The following is a 16129-nucleotide window of genomic DNA, read 5'->3' as shown; positions in this document are numbered from 1 at the left end:
TTACTACTTGCTTGCATAGTGACTGCCGAATTGTCACCATTCGGCGGCGGAATGACTTCTGACCCCTTTGGGGCCTTTTTTACACCCACTGAGAGGGAGGACAAACTGACCTACTACAGAGGCATCCTATGTAGTCAGTTGGCTGATGCCTATCGGCGCCATCATCCATCTTCTCGCAGGTCTGAATCGGGGGGGCCCCCTGTGCTCACCTTCCACTGGCATGGCTGCTGGGGAGGGGTGGGGTGGCAGGAGCAGTGCCAGCTCCATCAACAGCAGCTTGAGTCTACAGTCGCTGATGAGTACCTTTCTTCAACCGCAAAGTGAAGCAACTCATCAGCAGCTAGACTTGGAGCAGGACTTGGACCAGCAGGTGGTGGAATACCTTGACATGCCCATGCCAACACACCTTGAAGATCTGCTGGACTTCTGGGCAGCCAAACTTGATTTGTGGCCGCAACTAGCAGAGTTTGCCCTGGAAAAGCTGTCCTGCCTGGCCAGTAGTGTGCCATCAGAGCTGCTGTTTACTGTGGCGGGGGCCATAGTCACCCCAAGGAGAACTCGTCTGTCCATGAAAAATGTAAAGAGACTAACCTTTGTGAAGATGAATCAGGCATGGATCAGCCAGGATTTCCCCACCACCATATCCTGATGCATCAGAGTAGATTGACCATGGTGCCACACCAATACCTCACAAATATGGATAGTGCCAGACAGATTTAAGATGCTGCTCCCCAGTTACAAACATTCCTCCACATCGACCTCTTTTCACCCACCTTCGTCACCGGGTACTGGTGTTGCCACCCACTACACCACTCTGTCACCGGGTAACTTTCAGGACTCCTGATGCTGATGCTGCCATCTCCAAGCTGTCTCATTCAACCACTATATGGTCTCCTCATGCCTCAGCCACCTCCAGGCTGTGCCATTCAGACACTATATGGTATCCTCATGCTTCAGCCAACTCCAGGCTGTGCCATTCAGCCACTATATAGTCTCCTCTTGCTTTAGCCAACTCCAGACTGTGCTATTCAGACACTATATGGTCTCTCTTCATGCTTCATGCCCCATGCCCGGTCATTGTGCAGCCATGTGACATGTCACTCCTTTTTAGATTTGGTCCTTTGGATTTGGATTTGGTCCTTTGGACACTAAAACTTGGGAGTTTAAATTTCAATTTCAAAATATTAAATTTAAATGTAAAAATATTAAATTTCAATGGTCTCCTCATGCTTCTGGCAACTCCAGGCTGTGCCATTAAGACACTATATGGTCTCATCATGCTACCAACACCTCCACGCTGTGTCATTCAGCCACTATAAGGTCTCCTCATGCTGCCAACACCTCCACGCTGTGTCATTCAGCCACTATATGGTCTCCTTATGGTGCCAACACCTCCACGCTGTGTCATTTAGTCACTATATGGTCTCTTGACACTGATGCCACCACCATGCTCTGTCATTGTGCTGCTCTGCGGCAGTGATTCTGAAAGCGATGCCTGTAATCTGCATGTTATTCTGAATAACAGTATTATTTCACTACCCCAGCACATTCCATGAGTGTTAGAACACAGCAAAGTGTTCTACACCCCTTTTGAGCCTCTCTGTAGGCCAGAAATAGTCGTTTTTAATATAGATTTGCCACAAATAAAAAAAATTCCGAAAATTCGGCGAATCGGCCGAATTGAATTTTTCTAAAGTTTGCTCATCATTAGTATTATACATATTAACATGTGGTATTGTATCTGGCATACCTGATTATATCACGCATACAAAATGTCACATACATATCCTATTTAACATTATATGACATTGCAAACAAAAAGTTAAGAGCATGGCTACACAGTCAAATAGCTTGGTGGTAAATGTTAAAGGGTACTCTGCTGGAAAACTTTTTACTTTTTTTTATCAACTGGTGCCAGAAAGTTAAACAGATTTGTAATTTACTGTTATTTAAAAATATTAATTCTTCCACTACTAATCAGCTGCTGTATACTGCAGAGGAAGTTCTTTTCTTTTTTAATTTCCTTTATGTCTGACCACAGTGCTCTCTGCTGACACCTCTGTCCATTTTAGGAACTGTCCAGAGTAGGAGCAAATCCCCATAGCAAACATCTCCTGCTCTGGACAATTCCTGACATAGACAGAGGTGTCAGCAGAGAGCACTGTGGTCAGACACAAAGGACATTTAAAAAGAAAAGAACTTCCTCTAAAGCATACAGCAGTTGATCAGTACTGGAAGGATTAAGATTTTTAAATAGGAGTAAATTACAAATCGGTGTAACTTCTGGCATCAGTTGATAAAAAAATAAAAAGTTTTTCCAGCGGAGTACCCCTTCAAACATAATCCTCAAGATCAGAGCACCTCTCTTTCTCTCTCCTTTTTTTCTCTCCTTCTCTCTCTCCCTATTTCTTGCTCCCTCTCTCCTACTCTCTCTTCTTTTCTCACTCCTCTCCCTCTCCTTCTCTCTATCTCTCTCCTTTTTTCTCTCATCTCTCTCCCTCTTTCTTGCTCTCTTCCTTTCTCTCTCTTCTTTTCTCACTCATCTCACTCTCATTCTCTCTCTCCTTTTTTCTCTCCTCTCTTTCCCTCTTACTTACTCTCCTTTTTTCTTTCCTTCTCTCTCTCCCTCTTTCTTGCTCTCTCTCTCCTACTCTCTCTCTCTTCCTTTCTCATTCCTCTCTCTCTCTCTCTCTCCTTTTTTCTCACCTCTCTTTCCCTCTTACTTGCTCTTCTTCTTGCTCTCTCTCTTTTACACCACCTCTTTTTTCTTCCTTTCTCTATCCTCTTCCACTCCCCCCCCCCCCCCCCAGTTATTCCCATTCTCATCTTGTTTATATCTATGTTACATGCCTGTATAAAACAGAGTACTATATTCTGCTAACACAGTAGGGATGTAGGTTGAACTCAAAGGACTCTGTTTTTTTGGTTTTCTTTTTTATCATATGAACCAGGTTACTATATAACACAGACTAAATCTCTTGTCAAGAAGACTGGCTGCTTTATCAAGTTTGACTTGTAAATTCCATATATCTACTAACATTCACATAAAGTTCCAGGATGTTGAACATTAACAAGCTGTGTTTTGACAGTATATATCCTTTTTCATTGTAGCTTTTCTATACAAGCTATACATTAGAGTCTCTATGTATATAGCATGGCTGTCATCTGAACATTATGGTTTCTGCAAACAAAGAAAATGCCAGCCTTTCCCAGATAAAAGATATTTTCGGACATATTTTGCTGTGTAATAAATGACACTGTCATGGCAGCAAATACTGTACGTTAGGGATGTCCCGATACTGGACATTTGTCCCCGATACCTAATCCGATACCTGTCGCCGGGGGTCCCCAGTAAGCCCTCTGCACTCTCCGCTCCCGAACTATGCAGTACGCTCAGCAGCTGAGCGCGCGCCATAGCCGGGAGCGGCATTAACCCGCAATCAAAGTTGATCGCAGCATCTAAAAGTCCTGAGATGTACTGCCAGATCCGATCAGCTGTGAGGATGGACGGAGGTCCCTTACCCTGCTCCGTGGGTCCAATCATCACTCCTTTACTGCTGCCAGCCATGGCAGGCAGTAGTAAAGGAGCGCCAATAACACTGATCACTGCTATGCTATGGCATAGCATTGATCAGGGTATCCAATCTACAGATTGCATGCAATAGTCCCCTATGGGGAAAAAAATTGTAAAGAATAATAAATGTGAATTAACCCCTTCCCAGTAAAAAATTTTAATCACCCCTCTTTTCAAAAAAGTTTAAACAAAATAAAAAATATATATTTTTTAATATAAAAAAGCCCTTTCTGTTTATAAAAAAAAAAAACACAAATTTTTTCAAAAAAGGTACATTCACACGGGCGGATCCACCGTGTATTTTACACTGCGGATCCGCCGCTGAAGGACAGCTACATGCTGCCTTTAGATGTTCATGCGCAGTATAGTCGCACACATCACGGCCGCTCCCCCTGCTCCATGAGCTGGGCCAAGAGCAGCTGTGATGCACTAGGAGACTGCGCATGCGCGCTGAGACTCGCACATTGTAGAGTGCCTGCTCGTAGCGGTGTACTGCCTCTCGGAGCAGGCACATCTAAAGGCACCACGTTGCGGTCCTTCAGTGGCAGATCCGCACTGTAAAATACACTGTGGATTAAGGAAAAAAATATATAAAATGTCACATGACATTGAAAAAAGTATTGGTAATGGGTATCGGCAAGTACTTTTGAAAAATTATCAGTACTCGTACTCGTCTTAAAAAAAAGGGTATCGGGACATCCCTACTGTACATTATCATATACTGATACCATATAAGAAGCCCATAAAAGGACTTATACTCAACAAGAAAAAAAGCAGTGCATTGAAAAAGAAACAGGATTAAGCACTACTCTGCAGCTACTACTCTACTCAATACAGATCCCGGCATCTGCGGCAGTACGCGATTTCAATGAATGATCTGATCGCCCGCAGCGCTGCTGCGGGGATCCGATCATTCAGAACGCCGCACGGAGGTCCCCTCACCTGCCTCTGTCCGGTGTTCAAGTGTAAAAAAAATTTAAAATTAAAAGTTTAAAAAAGTTAAAAATCCCCTCCCCCAATAAAAAGTAAAACGTTAGTTTTTTCCTATTTTACCCCCAAAAAGCGTAAAAAATTAATTTGATAGACATATTTGGTATCACCGCGTGCGTAAATGTTCAAACTATTAAAATAAAATGTTAATGATCCCGTACGGTGAACGGCGTGAACGTAAAAAAAAAAAAAGTCCAAAATTGCTACTTTTTTAATACATTTTATAAAAAAAAATTATAAAAAATGTATTAAAAGTTTTTTATATGCAAATGTGATATAAAAAAAAAGTACAGATCATGGTGCAAAAAATGAGCCCCCATACCGCCACTTATACGGAAAAATGAAAAAGTTATAGGTCATCAAAATAAAGGGATTATAAACGTACTAATTTGGTTAAAAATGTTGTGATTTTTTTAAGCACAACAATAATATAAAAGTATGTAATTTTAATTGTATTGACCATCAGAATAAAGAGCACACGTCATTTTTACCGTAAATTGTACGGCGTGAAAACGAAACCTTCCAAAATTAACAAAATTGCGTTTTTCTTTTTAATTTCCCCACAAAAATTGTGTTTTTTGGTTGCGCCATACATTTTATGATATAATGAGTTATGTCTTTACAAAGGACAACTGGTCGCGCAAAAAACAAGCCCTCATACTAGTCTGGTGATGAAAATATAAAAGAGTAATGATTTTTAGAAGGCGAGGAGGAAAAAATGAAAACGTAAAAATTTAATTGTCTGAGTCCTTAAGGGGTTAAAGTATATGACATTGCATTTCTCTCTGCATAAATTCTCAGTTTGGCATAAGGCCTAATGGTTGATGATAAACTTCTGTGGAACGATCAACCATGAAAAAATTTAAAGGAAAACATGAAATGATCCCTTTCTGTTAGCGTGAGGAGATCAAGAGGAGATAATAGTAGTTTAAATATTCATCACCAGTATTCAGAAGTGCTACAAGGCTTGAAGGGAACAAATGTAAGTCAATCAGATGTTAATGTCAACAGAGAAGCTAAGTAGTAATATTCAATAAAGTATTACAAGTAAAGTAAGACACTGTTCAGAATAGACCTGTCCTCTATTGCTAGTTCACTGCACAGTATGTTCAGCGCTGAATCACTGAACTGAAGGCATTAAGGCAATGAATCACGGAACTAAATGAACCAAGACAAGGCATGCCACATGCTACATTATGTCATTTATACATATCGACAGCATCAAGAGATGAGAGTTTAGAAATAAAGTGTTCTGCACATATCAATCATTTTTAGATACTGCTAGAATAAACAATGACAAGAAACAACATTTAAAAAGTTATCACACCTGGACTACTTTAGCCCATGCACCCTATTCGGACAGCGAAGGCATTGGACCCCTTTTATTACCAGAGTGGAAAACCATCAAGCAGTTCCTACACTGACAAGCCTAATGCCACAATGTACTGTACTGTAGTTGTATGGGTATAATACTACATTTCCCCTTCAGCCTTACTGAGTCATAAAAATTGGTTTCCAAGACTGTGTGTGTCGTTGTATAGTGCTTGCATATAGGACAGCATATAGAAAATATGTGCATAATACAGCATCTGATGTCCCTATTCCATCATAATATTTGAGCAAAAACCCTCCATATAGATAGGCCATCAATATGTGCTTAGCAGGTGTCTGACACCAGTCACTTCCACCGATCACAGCACTCATGCAAGCGTCTCAGCCTGCTAATTGTATATGGCTGCCTGCCATCGCCATACTTTTAGTAAGAGTGGTGCAAAAGAACTGTAGCATTGCCCCTTTTAAATGAACCCCCCAATACCTTGGAGGACCTTGGAAATATATAGCAAGAGACCACTGGCTGTAGTGGTGACTTAGAGAGAGTATACACGTCATGGCTGCATACTTATATACAAAAATGGCAAGGATCAAATCAGTTGTTTTAACACAAAAACAAACTTTAGGAGATTTCTGAAATAAGTTGGACAACCCCTTTGAATTATGGGACTGATGTATGAATTACTACATTATACTTGAACAAGGGTCATTTTTTTTTAACCACTTTTACTGCAAAGAAGCCCAGCTTTTTATTGTATTATTTGCTTTTACAGCTGCAGCTTGGCATTGAGAGCTGTGCTTTCAAGCACTCATGGTTGAATCATGGTCATCATCCCACTAATTTTAAAACTATTATTTCCCTATAAATTTTATAAGCAAATATAATTTTATAAGTTGAAAGGATAGGCCTCACTGTTCCCAGTTATAGAGGTGACCTTTTCGATGATCCAGTCAGATATTTCCTCCTGCTTTAGTGTGCATTATATCCACATTATTAAAGGACAAGAATCATTGTAAAAAAAAAAAGTATCCCCTATATGTTTCTAAAAGGTGTTGCGGCACGGGAGGCTTTTGAAGCGAGCTCAGGAGCTGAGCCTGCATCATACCCGCATGGACCCGGCAGCCAGGACCCGTGGCTAATGTCGGACTTCGCAGTTCAGGCAGATGTCCAGCATTAAATCTTTAGACGCGGCAATCAAAGTTGATCGCCGCGTCTAAGGTGAAAGTGAAAGATTTCCGGCAGCTCAGTTGGGCTGATCGGAACCATAAAATGACGATGTCCAGATCAGATAGGACGCAGCAGAAGGGTGCCTTTCCTGCCTCCTGCGCATCCGATCGGCAATTGATTGCTCCAAGCCTGAAATCCAGTTTAAAAAAAGAAAGTTAATAAAGATGATTTAACCCCTTCCCTAATAAAAGTTTGAATCACCCCCCTTTTCCCATAAAAAAAAAAACTGTGTAAATAAAGATAAAAATAAACATATGTGGTATTGCAGCGTGCGTAAATGTCTGAATTATAAAAATATATTGTTAATTAAACTGCACGGTCAATGGTGTACACACCAAAAAATTCCAAAATAGCATATTTTTGGGTCATTTCTTATACCATAAAAAAAAAAAAAAGTGATCAAAAAGTCCGATCAAAAAAATGGTACCAATAAAAACTTCAGATCACAAAAAATGTGCCCTCATACCGCCCCATTTGTGGAAAAATAAAAAAATTATAGGGGTCAGACATTTTTAAAAGAATAAATTTACCTGCATGTAGATTTATCACCCTCATCATCATCACCCCGTCATCACCCTGTCATTATCACGCTCGTCATCATCACCCTCGTCATCATCCCCTCCTTCATCATCACCGCCTGTCAATCCCTTCGTCATCATCTAGACCCCCCTTTTGTTTTCTACTCGCCTCCCCAGTTGTTGCTCAATCAAACCTATATAAGTAGGGTATCATTTTAATCGTATGGACCTACAGAATAAAGATAACGTGTCATTTTTACCAAAAAATTTACTGCGTAGAAACGAAAGCCCCCAAAATGTACAAAATGGCATGTTTACTTCCATTTTGTCGCACAATCATTTTTTTTTCCGTTTCACCGTAGATTTTTGGGTAAAATGACTGATGTCATTACAAAGTAGAATTGATGGCGCAAAAAAATAGGCCATCATATGGATTTTTAGGTGCAAAATTGCAAGGTTTATGATTTTGAAAAGATAAGGAGGAAAAAACGAAAGTGCAAAAACGGGGTTAAGAAGCTGTCCATGTTTGGTCAATGTCAGCATACCAGCAGAAAAGTATACTGTAGTGTGCTGCTCCTGACCCAAAGAGTTCATTAAACTAAAAGTCTACTGGTGACATTTTGGAATATGGAACATTTAGCTTGTATACTAACATATACCCCTCACATCCATATATTGGAAGCTCAGCCTTAGCACTACCACTATATATTCCATACAATTAAGGCTTCTTTCACACTATGAGTGTTCTTCCGTTTTTAAACATCCGTTTTTAGTATTTTAAAATAAAAAAATGGACGTTTATTAACGAATGAATTAACGGATACATACGGATGAATATTTTTTCAATGTTCCGTTATTGTAACAGATGATTGTTTATCCGTTAATATCCGTTATTATCCGTCATAGCATGCATTTTTAATGTCCGTTATTAAAACCCTTTCACCCTTTCTTTACCTCTCCTACCTGTTCACATCTTGAAACACCTGAAGCTCCGCCTCCTACTCCAAGGGTAGGGTATAAAAAGGGTGCTACAATGATCTGGCAGCAGTCTGAATTTCAGCATTGAGAGGGTGAGTATCGTCAGACTTTACCATATTGAATTTCACCATGTTTCCTACCTACCTTTCCTACAGTTACGCTGTTCTGCTGTGGCGTGCCCAAAGAATAAGATTAAGAATATGAGATGATGAAAGACGTCGCCACCGCCGCCGAAGATATTGGATCCATCCCATCTCTGCAGCACGGATGACCCATGGAGTGCACAGCACTTTGTATGTGGAGCTGCGCCAGCACCCCGAGAAGTTTGCAAGCTACGTACAGATGTCTGTAGAAACGTTCGATGACCTTCTTGCACGCATCAGTGAACAGATCCGTTGCCAAGACACCCACCTCAGAAGGAGCATCTCACCAGAAGAACACCTCATCGTAACCCTCAGGTATGTATTTTAATAATTTTTGGGGGCATTTTTTCATTCAATGTGTTCTACAAAATACTAAACCCCCCCCCTTTTTTTTTTTATTGGTTAAATTGTTTAGGTTCCTGGCATCCGGTGAGAGTTTGACACTCCACTTCCAGTTTCGCCTGGGAATTTCCACCATCTCTGGGATTGTCTGGACCACCTGCAATGCCCTGTGGGATTGCCTTCTAGAAGAATTTCTCCCACAACCATCTCCAGAACTTTGGCTTCACATTGCCGAGAAGTTCCAGGAAGTAACACAGTTTCCAAACTGTGTAGGAGCAATCGATGGGAAGCACATCAGGATCCAGAAGCCAACGCACACGGGATCAGAATATTTCAACTACAAGAAGTTCTTCTTCACCATACTTATGGCTGTTGCGGATGTGCAGTACAGATTCATTGCAGTGGACATGGGGTCATATGGAAGAACCAACGACTCCCGTGGGTTCAGGAACTCTGTCATGGGGAGGAGGATCTACTCTGGTGAGATGGGACTTCCTGAACCAAGGGCCTTTCCTGGGACTGATGGACCTCCAATGCTTTTGTTTTAATTGGGGATGAGGCCTTCCAGATGTGTGGCAACTTGCTGAAGCCTTACTCTAGCCGAGGACTCGACCACCGCAAGCGGATCTTCAACTACAGACTGTCACGTGCAAGACGCTATGTGGAGTGTGCCTTTGGAATTCACACGGCCAATACAATAGCACCCGGATGTGGTTGATCAGGTTGCTAAGGCAGCTGTTGTTCTCCACAACTTCATCATCCAGTGATCCTGAGGAAGTGGAATCAGCTCTGACTGGACTACAGCAGACATCCATAAGATCTACGCAGGCCATCATGCATCTAAGAGACAATTTTTCACAGTATTTCCTGACAGAAGCTGGCAGGGTGTCTTGGCAGGATCGTATGTTGTGAACTTTCTTGGAACATTTTTTTTTGTCAATAAAGATCTTGTGCTTATGTATATATCATGTTGTGTTTGTACACATTGCTTGCATGATCTTGTGAGGGTGTAGATTGTATGCCCCAGTGTCAATTTCACACTGGGGCGTACAAACTGCTACCTCCCCTATAATGCTAGCAAATTAATATTTCCCCATTTTGTGTAAATTTTGATTTCAACATAGTAGAGTTGTACCTTCTACCACACCATTGTACGTAAAACACTGGGTGGTAAAAGACCCTTACTATCCTGAAAGCAAACCCTAGATTTCTGTAAAAAATAGACAAAGTCAATGAATCTTTTTAAAAGAATAAAACTTTAATTCTGTTATTTTTTTTTTAATAAAAATTATTTAACTATGTACATTTTCTTTTTTTTTTTTTTTTTTTAATTAAAACCTGGCTTCAGTGCCAAACTATAAAAAAAAATAAAACACTCCTCACAGGCATAGGGGGAGGGAGGTCACAAATCCGTGAAAGATGGCTGGGGAGGGACTTGGGAAGGGTCTTGGGAAATGGAGTCCTCCAGGGGCCACAAGGAGTCAATTCTACCTTGTGAGTAGAATCTGGGAATAGGGGTTTCCAGGGATAATGAATGGGTCTGGGAAAAGGAATATTGCTGAAATGGTGTTGAAGGGGTGGCAATATTATGTGGCAGAGGAAAATTGGGAAGAGGTGTGAAGGACAGGGTTGAATATGAAGAGGGTTCTCCCTGGGACCTGCATTTGGACCATGCTAGTGGAGGGTGTTGATATGTGGCTCAAATGCTGGGGATTTCCCAGGGAGTGGGGCAGGGTGTGGGACATGGACTGTTGATGGCCGTATGACTGGAGAGTGGGAATGCCAATGTCTGGTGCACCGTCTTCACACTGGAATGTGTTCTGAAAGAGAGAGATTTAAAAAAAATTATTTTATTTACACAAAAGATTTAAATTTTAAAATGGAGGAAAAAAAAATATGACATACTTCCGCAAATTGTGGCACTTTTGGAGGAATCCGAGGAGTGGGTGGTGGACATAGGGTGTCCCTCATGTGCCGGTCCCTGATGGAGTGCCAGTGATTTTTTTTATTTGATCACCTAGAAAGAAAACATTTATGATAAAAACAATAAAAATGAAAAAATCTTTAAAAAAATGTAAAAAAATCTTTACTGACAATCCATCTTTCCTGTGTTGACAGGTCCTCCCAGGTATTACAGATTGCTCTGTATATCTCCGTTCAAAGAGCCCGGCAGTACTCGAGCTTGGCGTGGTTTTGGTTGGACTTATCCCAAAGAGCAGGACGAGCCTCGACCATTGCAATGAGTAGGCTATCATCAATGATCATATGAGGCCCACCCTGCCCTTCTTCAACATTAGCCCGACTGGGCCGAGCGTCACCCTGAAAATATAAAGATTCTGCTATTAGTTTTTCAAAAACTATAATGTAATTAGTTGACCATGCAAGAAATCACATTGGTTCAAAAAGAAAAACCATCAAAAAAAGAAAAAATAAACAATGTGATTAGTTGCTATGGGCAACTGATCCGAAGTACACAAACAATCAAATTTATTTATTAAATACTCACACAACCACGTCCTCTGCCACGAATCCTGATGGCTCTGCCTGAGGCGCGGGACGCTATTGAAATTTTTATTTTTTAAATGTAATTTACGGTATAAAAGATGTAGAACAAAATGCAATATACCGTATTTATCGGCGTATAACACGCACTTTTTAGGCTAAAATTTTTAGCCTAAAGTCTGTGCGCGTGTTATACGGCGATAAGCCGCTGCAGTTCAATGATTTAAAGCAGGCGCTTTAAATCAATGAACTGCAGCGGCTTTGCAGGTGCAGAGACAGCCAGTGCTGCCGGCTTCTCTGCCCCTGCCTGCCCTGGGGTCTAGAGCCCTGCTGCCGGCCCTTCTCTCCCCCCGGCTATTGGCGCCGCTGCCCGTTCTCTCCCCCTATCGGTGCCGGCGCCCCATTGCCGGCGCCGATAGCCAGGGGGAGAGAAGCGGCGCCGACAGCCAGGGGGAGAGAAGGGGCAGCGGCACCCATTGCCGGCACCATTGCCCTGTTGCCTCCCCCCATCCCCGGTTGCATAATTACCTGTTGCCGGGGTTGGGTCCACGCTACTTCAGGCCTCCGGTGTGCGTCCCCTGTGTCGTTGCTATGCGCTGCACGCCGCCGCGCATGACGTCAGTGCGCCGCGCCGTGCAGTGCATAACAACAACGCAGGGGACGCACACCGGAGGTCTGAAGCAGCGTGGACCCGACCCCGGCAACAGGTAATTATGCAACCGGGGATGGGGGGAGGCAACGGGGCAGCGCCGCTTCTCTCCCCCTGGCTATTGGCGCCGGCAATGGGGCGCCGGCACCGATAGTCAGGGGGAGAGAACGGGCAGCGGCACCGATAGCCAGCGGGAGAGAAGCGGCGGCAGCAGGGCTTTAGACCCCAGGAAAGGCAGGGGGAGAGAAGCGGGCAGCGACGGCCTCTCTCCCCCTGCCTTTCCTGGGGGTGTATCGGGGTATACACGCGCACACACGCACCCTCATTTTACCATGGATATTTGGGTAAAAAACTGGTAAAAAACTATTTTTACCCAAATATCCTTGTTAAAATGAGGGTGCGTGTTATAGGCCGGTGCGTGGTATACCCCGATAAATACGGTAATTTGTACAATACATACAGGTTCAGGCTCTTTGGAAGGCCTATCCTGGGCGTCCTGGGTGGCCTACACTTGAGGGACACTCTCCTCCTTGGATTCCTGTCCAGAAAGTATATCTTCAGACTGTAAACCCCCCCCCCCCCCCCCAAAAAAAAAAAAAAAATAAAGTAAAATAATTTATGATCATTACTCAAATAGAAAAATACTCACACTTGAGCTACTTGAACTATTTTCTGAGGATGATGATGATGGTGATGATGAATGCTCCACTACTACCTGCTTCTGGGGGGGGGGGGGGGAGAGGGAAAAAAAAATTTATATAAATTTTCATTTAAATTCCACAAACAGTAAAAAAAAAAAAAAAAGGGAAAAATCACCTTTTCGATTGTGGCTTTTGTGAACTTTTCCCCTTAGGAATACGATGATGCTAGAAAAAACACAAAATTACATTTAACAAATCATAAAAATGGAAAAATACATATAATAATTTATCAAAAAAAAATTAAAATACTCACACTGGGGCTTGAAGAACTGATGCTTCCAAGATCTGAGTCCTCCTCTGATGAGGATTCCATTGGCGGTTTCAAAAAAATGCTAAATACCCCCCCCCCCCCCCCAAAAAAAAAAAAATGATAGCAATTATATAATGTCAAAATAAGATAATGAATTCCAAAATGTGAAAACTCACCTTTTTTTTTTTTTTTTTTTTTTGCATGCTTGAGCTCCGTGTTTTTTTTTTTTTTTTTTTTGTTATTTTCTTTGGCATTATTTCTATATAAAAAAAAAATATATATACATATATATACAGTCATGCCCCCATACAAACTGCGTGCAAAAATGCCCATGACCTGCAAAAAATGCAAGCACATGGCGGACAGAAAATTGGTGCAGAGTGGCACCACACGGTCCAAAATGATAATGCAAACTTCCCTACCTAAAGCATTCATGAGTCATGACCCCATACAAACTGCGACCAAAAATGCACACAGCTAAAATCACATTTTCCCAAATACACTGAAAAAGTCTCAAAAAATACTGCATACAGCCGGACATGTACTCACCTTCAGTCAGAGGTTTGGAATTTCAAAAAAATGGCGAAGGATTGATACAGGTTTTTACGGATTGCGATGGACGCAGTATTGATGCTGCGTCCTTTAGTATCTAGGAGTAGAGAGGGGGTGTGACAGGGGGTGTGAGCACAACACCATGTGACTTCAGGGTCGAGAAGGCTTAACTGAGCATGCTCAGTAAAACTAACGGCCGGTATAATAACGGATATTTACGGATATATTTGTTAACGTCCATCAGCCATAGACCTCAATGTTCAAATATAACGGACGTTCATTTATCCGTTTCTTGTGACGGAAAACAAATTAGTGCAAGTCCCTTTACATGTTCCGTCACAACTAACGTCCTATAACGGGTCATAACGGATAATAAAAAAATCCCATAGACTTTAATGGGATTTTGTAACGGAAGTTTAACATCTTTAAAACGGAGTAATTTTGTAGTGTGAAAAGGGCCAAACCCAGGGGGAAAAACTGACACTTTCGTCTCTATTCAAAATGTGCTGAATAACATGATGTAGTTTGTTTGTCAGTCCTGAATACACAAGTATACAAGCATTTATTTGGTCATTGTTATTTTCTAGGCCATCTAACAGTGTCATTGTGTACTAATGTGTAGGAGATCATTCTGTTTCCCAGCTGGTACTTTTAAAAACCCACAGATCATTTGATGAATTACCGTGCTGGTCATCAGCCCCTGTGAAGGGAATGTGTTGTAACATCTTCTCTATCGATACAAACGTCAATACTTCTAGGTAAAATGTGCCACCTAAGTCACCTCTAAGCTTCATTTCATTGATTTAAACACTGGACCATGACTGCAAAAAAGGCAGCGTGACAACATTCACAGCAATAAGCCCATGAACTCAAGGCTTGTTTATTAGCAGATTTGGCCCAGATCCAAAATAAATGGAAAGATTTAGATCATAAAAAATCACATTTCAGGACAACAGATTGAACCATTTATAAAAACATGAGGAATATTCTATTGGTCTATATTTATCCTTATTCAATATTTGATTATGTCTTAACATGTATTTAAATGTGGTTTATCTTATTCAGATGGACCCATTTTTTTTTTTATCATATAATGACCAGAGGACCCAGACCCCCTGTGGTTCAAGTGAACTATATTAGATCACTATATGGTTTAATGGAGTTCACTTCACTTGCTTGAGGTCTAGTTCTTTCAGCCATAATAAAAAAAAACTCTTAAAGGCGTACTCCGGTGGAAAACATTTTTTTTTTTCTCAACTGGTGCCAGAAAGTTAAACAGATTTGTAAATTACTTCCATTAAAAAATCTTTACCCTTCCAGTACTTTTAAGCAGCTTTATGCTACAGAGGAAATTACTTTCTTTTTTAGTTTCTTTTTTGTCTTGTCCACAGTGCTCTCTGCTGACACCTGATGCCCATATCAGGTACTGTCCAGAGCAGCATAGGTTTGCTATGGGGATTTTCTCCTGCTCCGGACAGTTCCTGTTCTGAGCATCAGGTGTCAGCAGAGGGCACTGTGGACAAGACAAAAAATAAATTCAAAAAGAAAAGAATTTCCTCTGTAGCATACAGCTGCTAAAAAATACTGGAAGGGTAAAGATTTTTTAATAGAAGTAATGTACAAATCTGTCTAACTTTCTGGCACCAATTGATTTAAAAAATGTTTTTGGAGTACCCCTTCAAGGCTCCTTTCACACTACCGTTTGTTTCCGTTAGGAAGACAGCAAGAGAAATTTTTGTGCTTGCGACGTCTTTTTCTCCCGCTATCTTATGCCGCAATAATGGGAGTTATAACAGACATTAGAGGAATCCCATTCAATTGAATAGGATCCTCTTTGCCCGTTATGACTCCCGTTAGGCTCCATTACAATAACGTACGTTAAGGGCTGTCAAAGTGAGAAAAAAAATTGCCCTTAACGTCCGTTTGTAACGGAGCCACTTTCATTTTAAATGAATACTGTGAGAAAGCATAACTTTAAGATAAAATTGTGGAGTATGCAAGAGGATTGAGCTTATTTTTCTATAGACAGTAAGCTATAGACAGTCTTTAGTGGAATACTGTTCTGGAACCTGAGGACTGAACTCCCCTTTTTTACCTACACTCATCTGAATTTTTCTAGGCACTTGGGTATCTAGTGCCCCTTAGTTAACCTCGGTTCTCCTGTGAGTTTGTGTTGTTGAGCTGCACACCTTCTTTTGCTAATACTGTTCTGCTTTTGGGGGGGGGGGAGGGGTGCAATACATATATGCCTGGTCCCAGAGGAACAGGAAGATTATTGAGTTTGAAAATGTGGTGTCCCGGTACCGTATTACAAACGTTACCTTGTGGTGAGGTCCCCAAACTCAGAGTCCCTAGGAACAGTGGGGGTCC

At 41.5% G+C, this 16129-nt stretch overlaps 1 protein-coding gene across 1 annotated transcript in view; it reads left to right on the top strand.

Moving 5' to 3' along the window:
* LOC130362270 (uncharacterized) overlaps positions 1-10316 on the top strand; it is a 158732-nt gene extending 148416 nt beyond the window's left edge. The window contains exons 4-5 of the mRNA XM_056566458.1: positions 8776-9078; positions 9179-10316. Coding sequence (XP_056422433.1) covers positions 8888-9078; positions 9179-9653 — 666 coding nt within the window. The 5' untranslated portion in view covers positions 8776-8887 and the 3' untranslated portion in view covers positions 9654-10316. The remainder of the gene's footprint in view (positions 1-8775; positions 9079-9178) is intronic.
* Positions 10317-16129: the final 5813 nt, after the last annotated feature.

The sequence above is a fragment of the Hyla sarda genome, chromosome 3 (genome assembly GCF_029499605.1).
Source record: "Hyla sarda isolate aHylSar1 chromosome 3, aHylSar1.hap1, whole genome shotgun sequence".
Lineage (NCBI taxonomy): Eukaryota > Metazoa > Chordata > Amphibia > Anura > Hylidae > Hyla > Hyla sarda.
The sequence above is the reverse complement of the archived record's forward strand: the minus strand, read 5'-3'. Positions and strand labels throughout refer to the sequence as shown.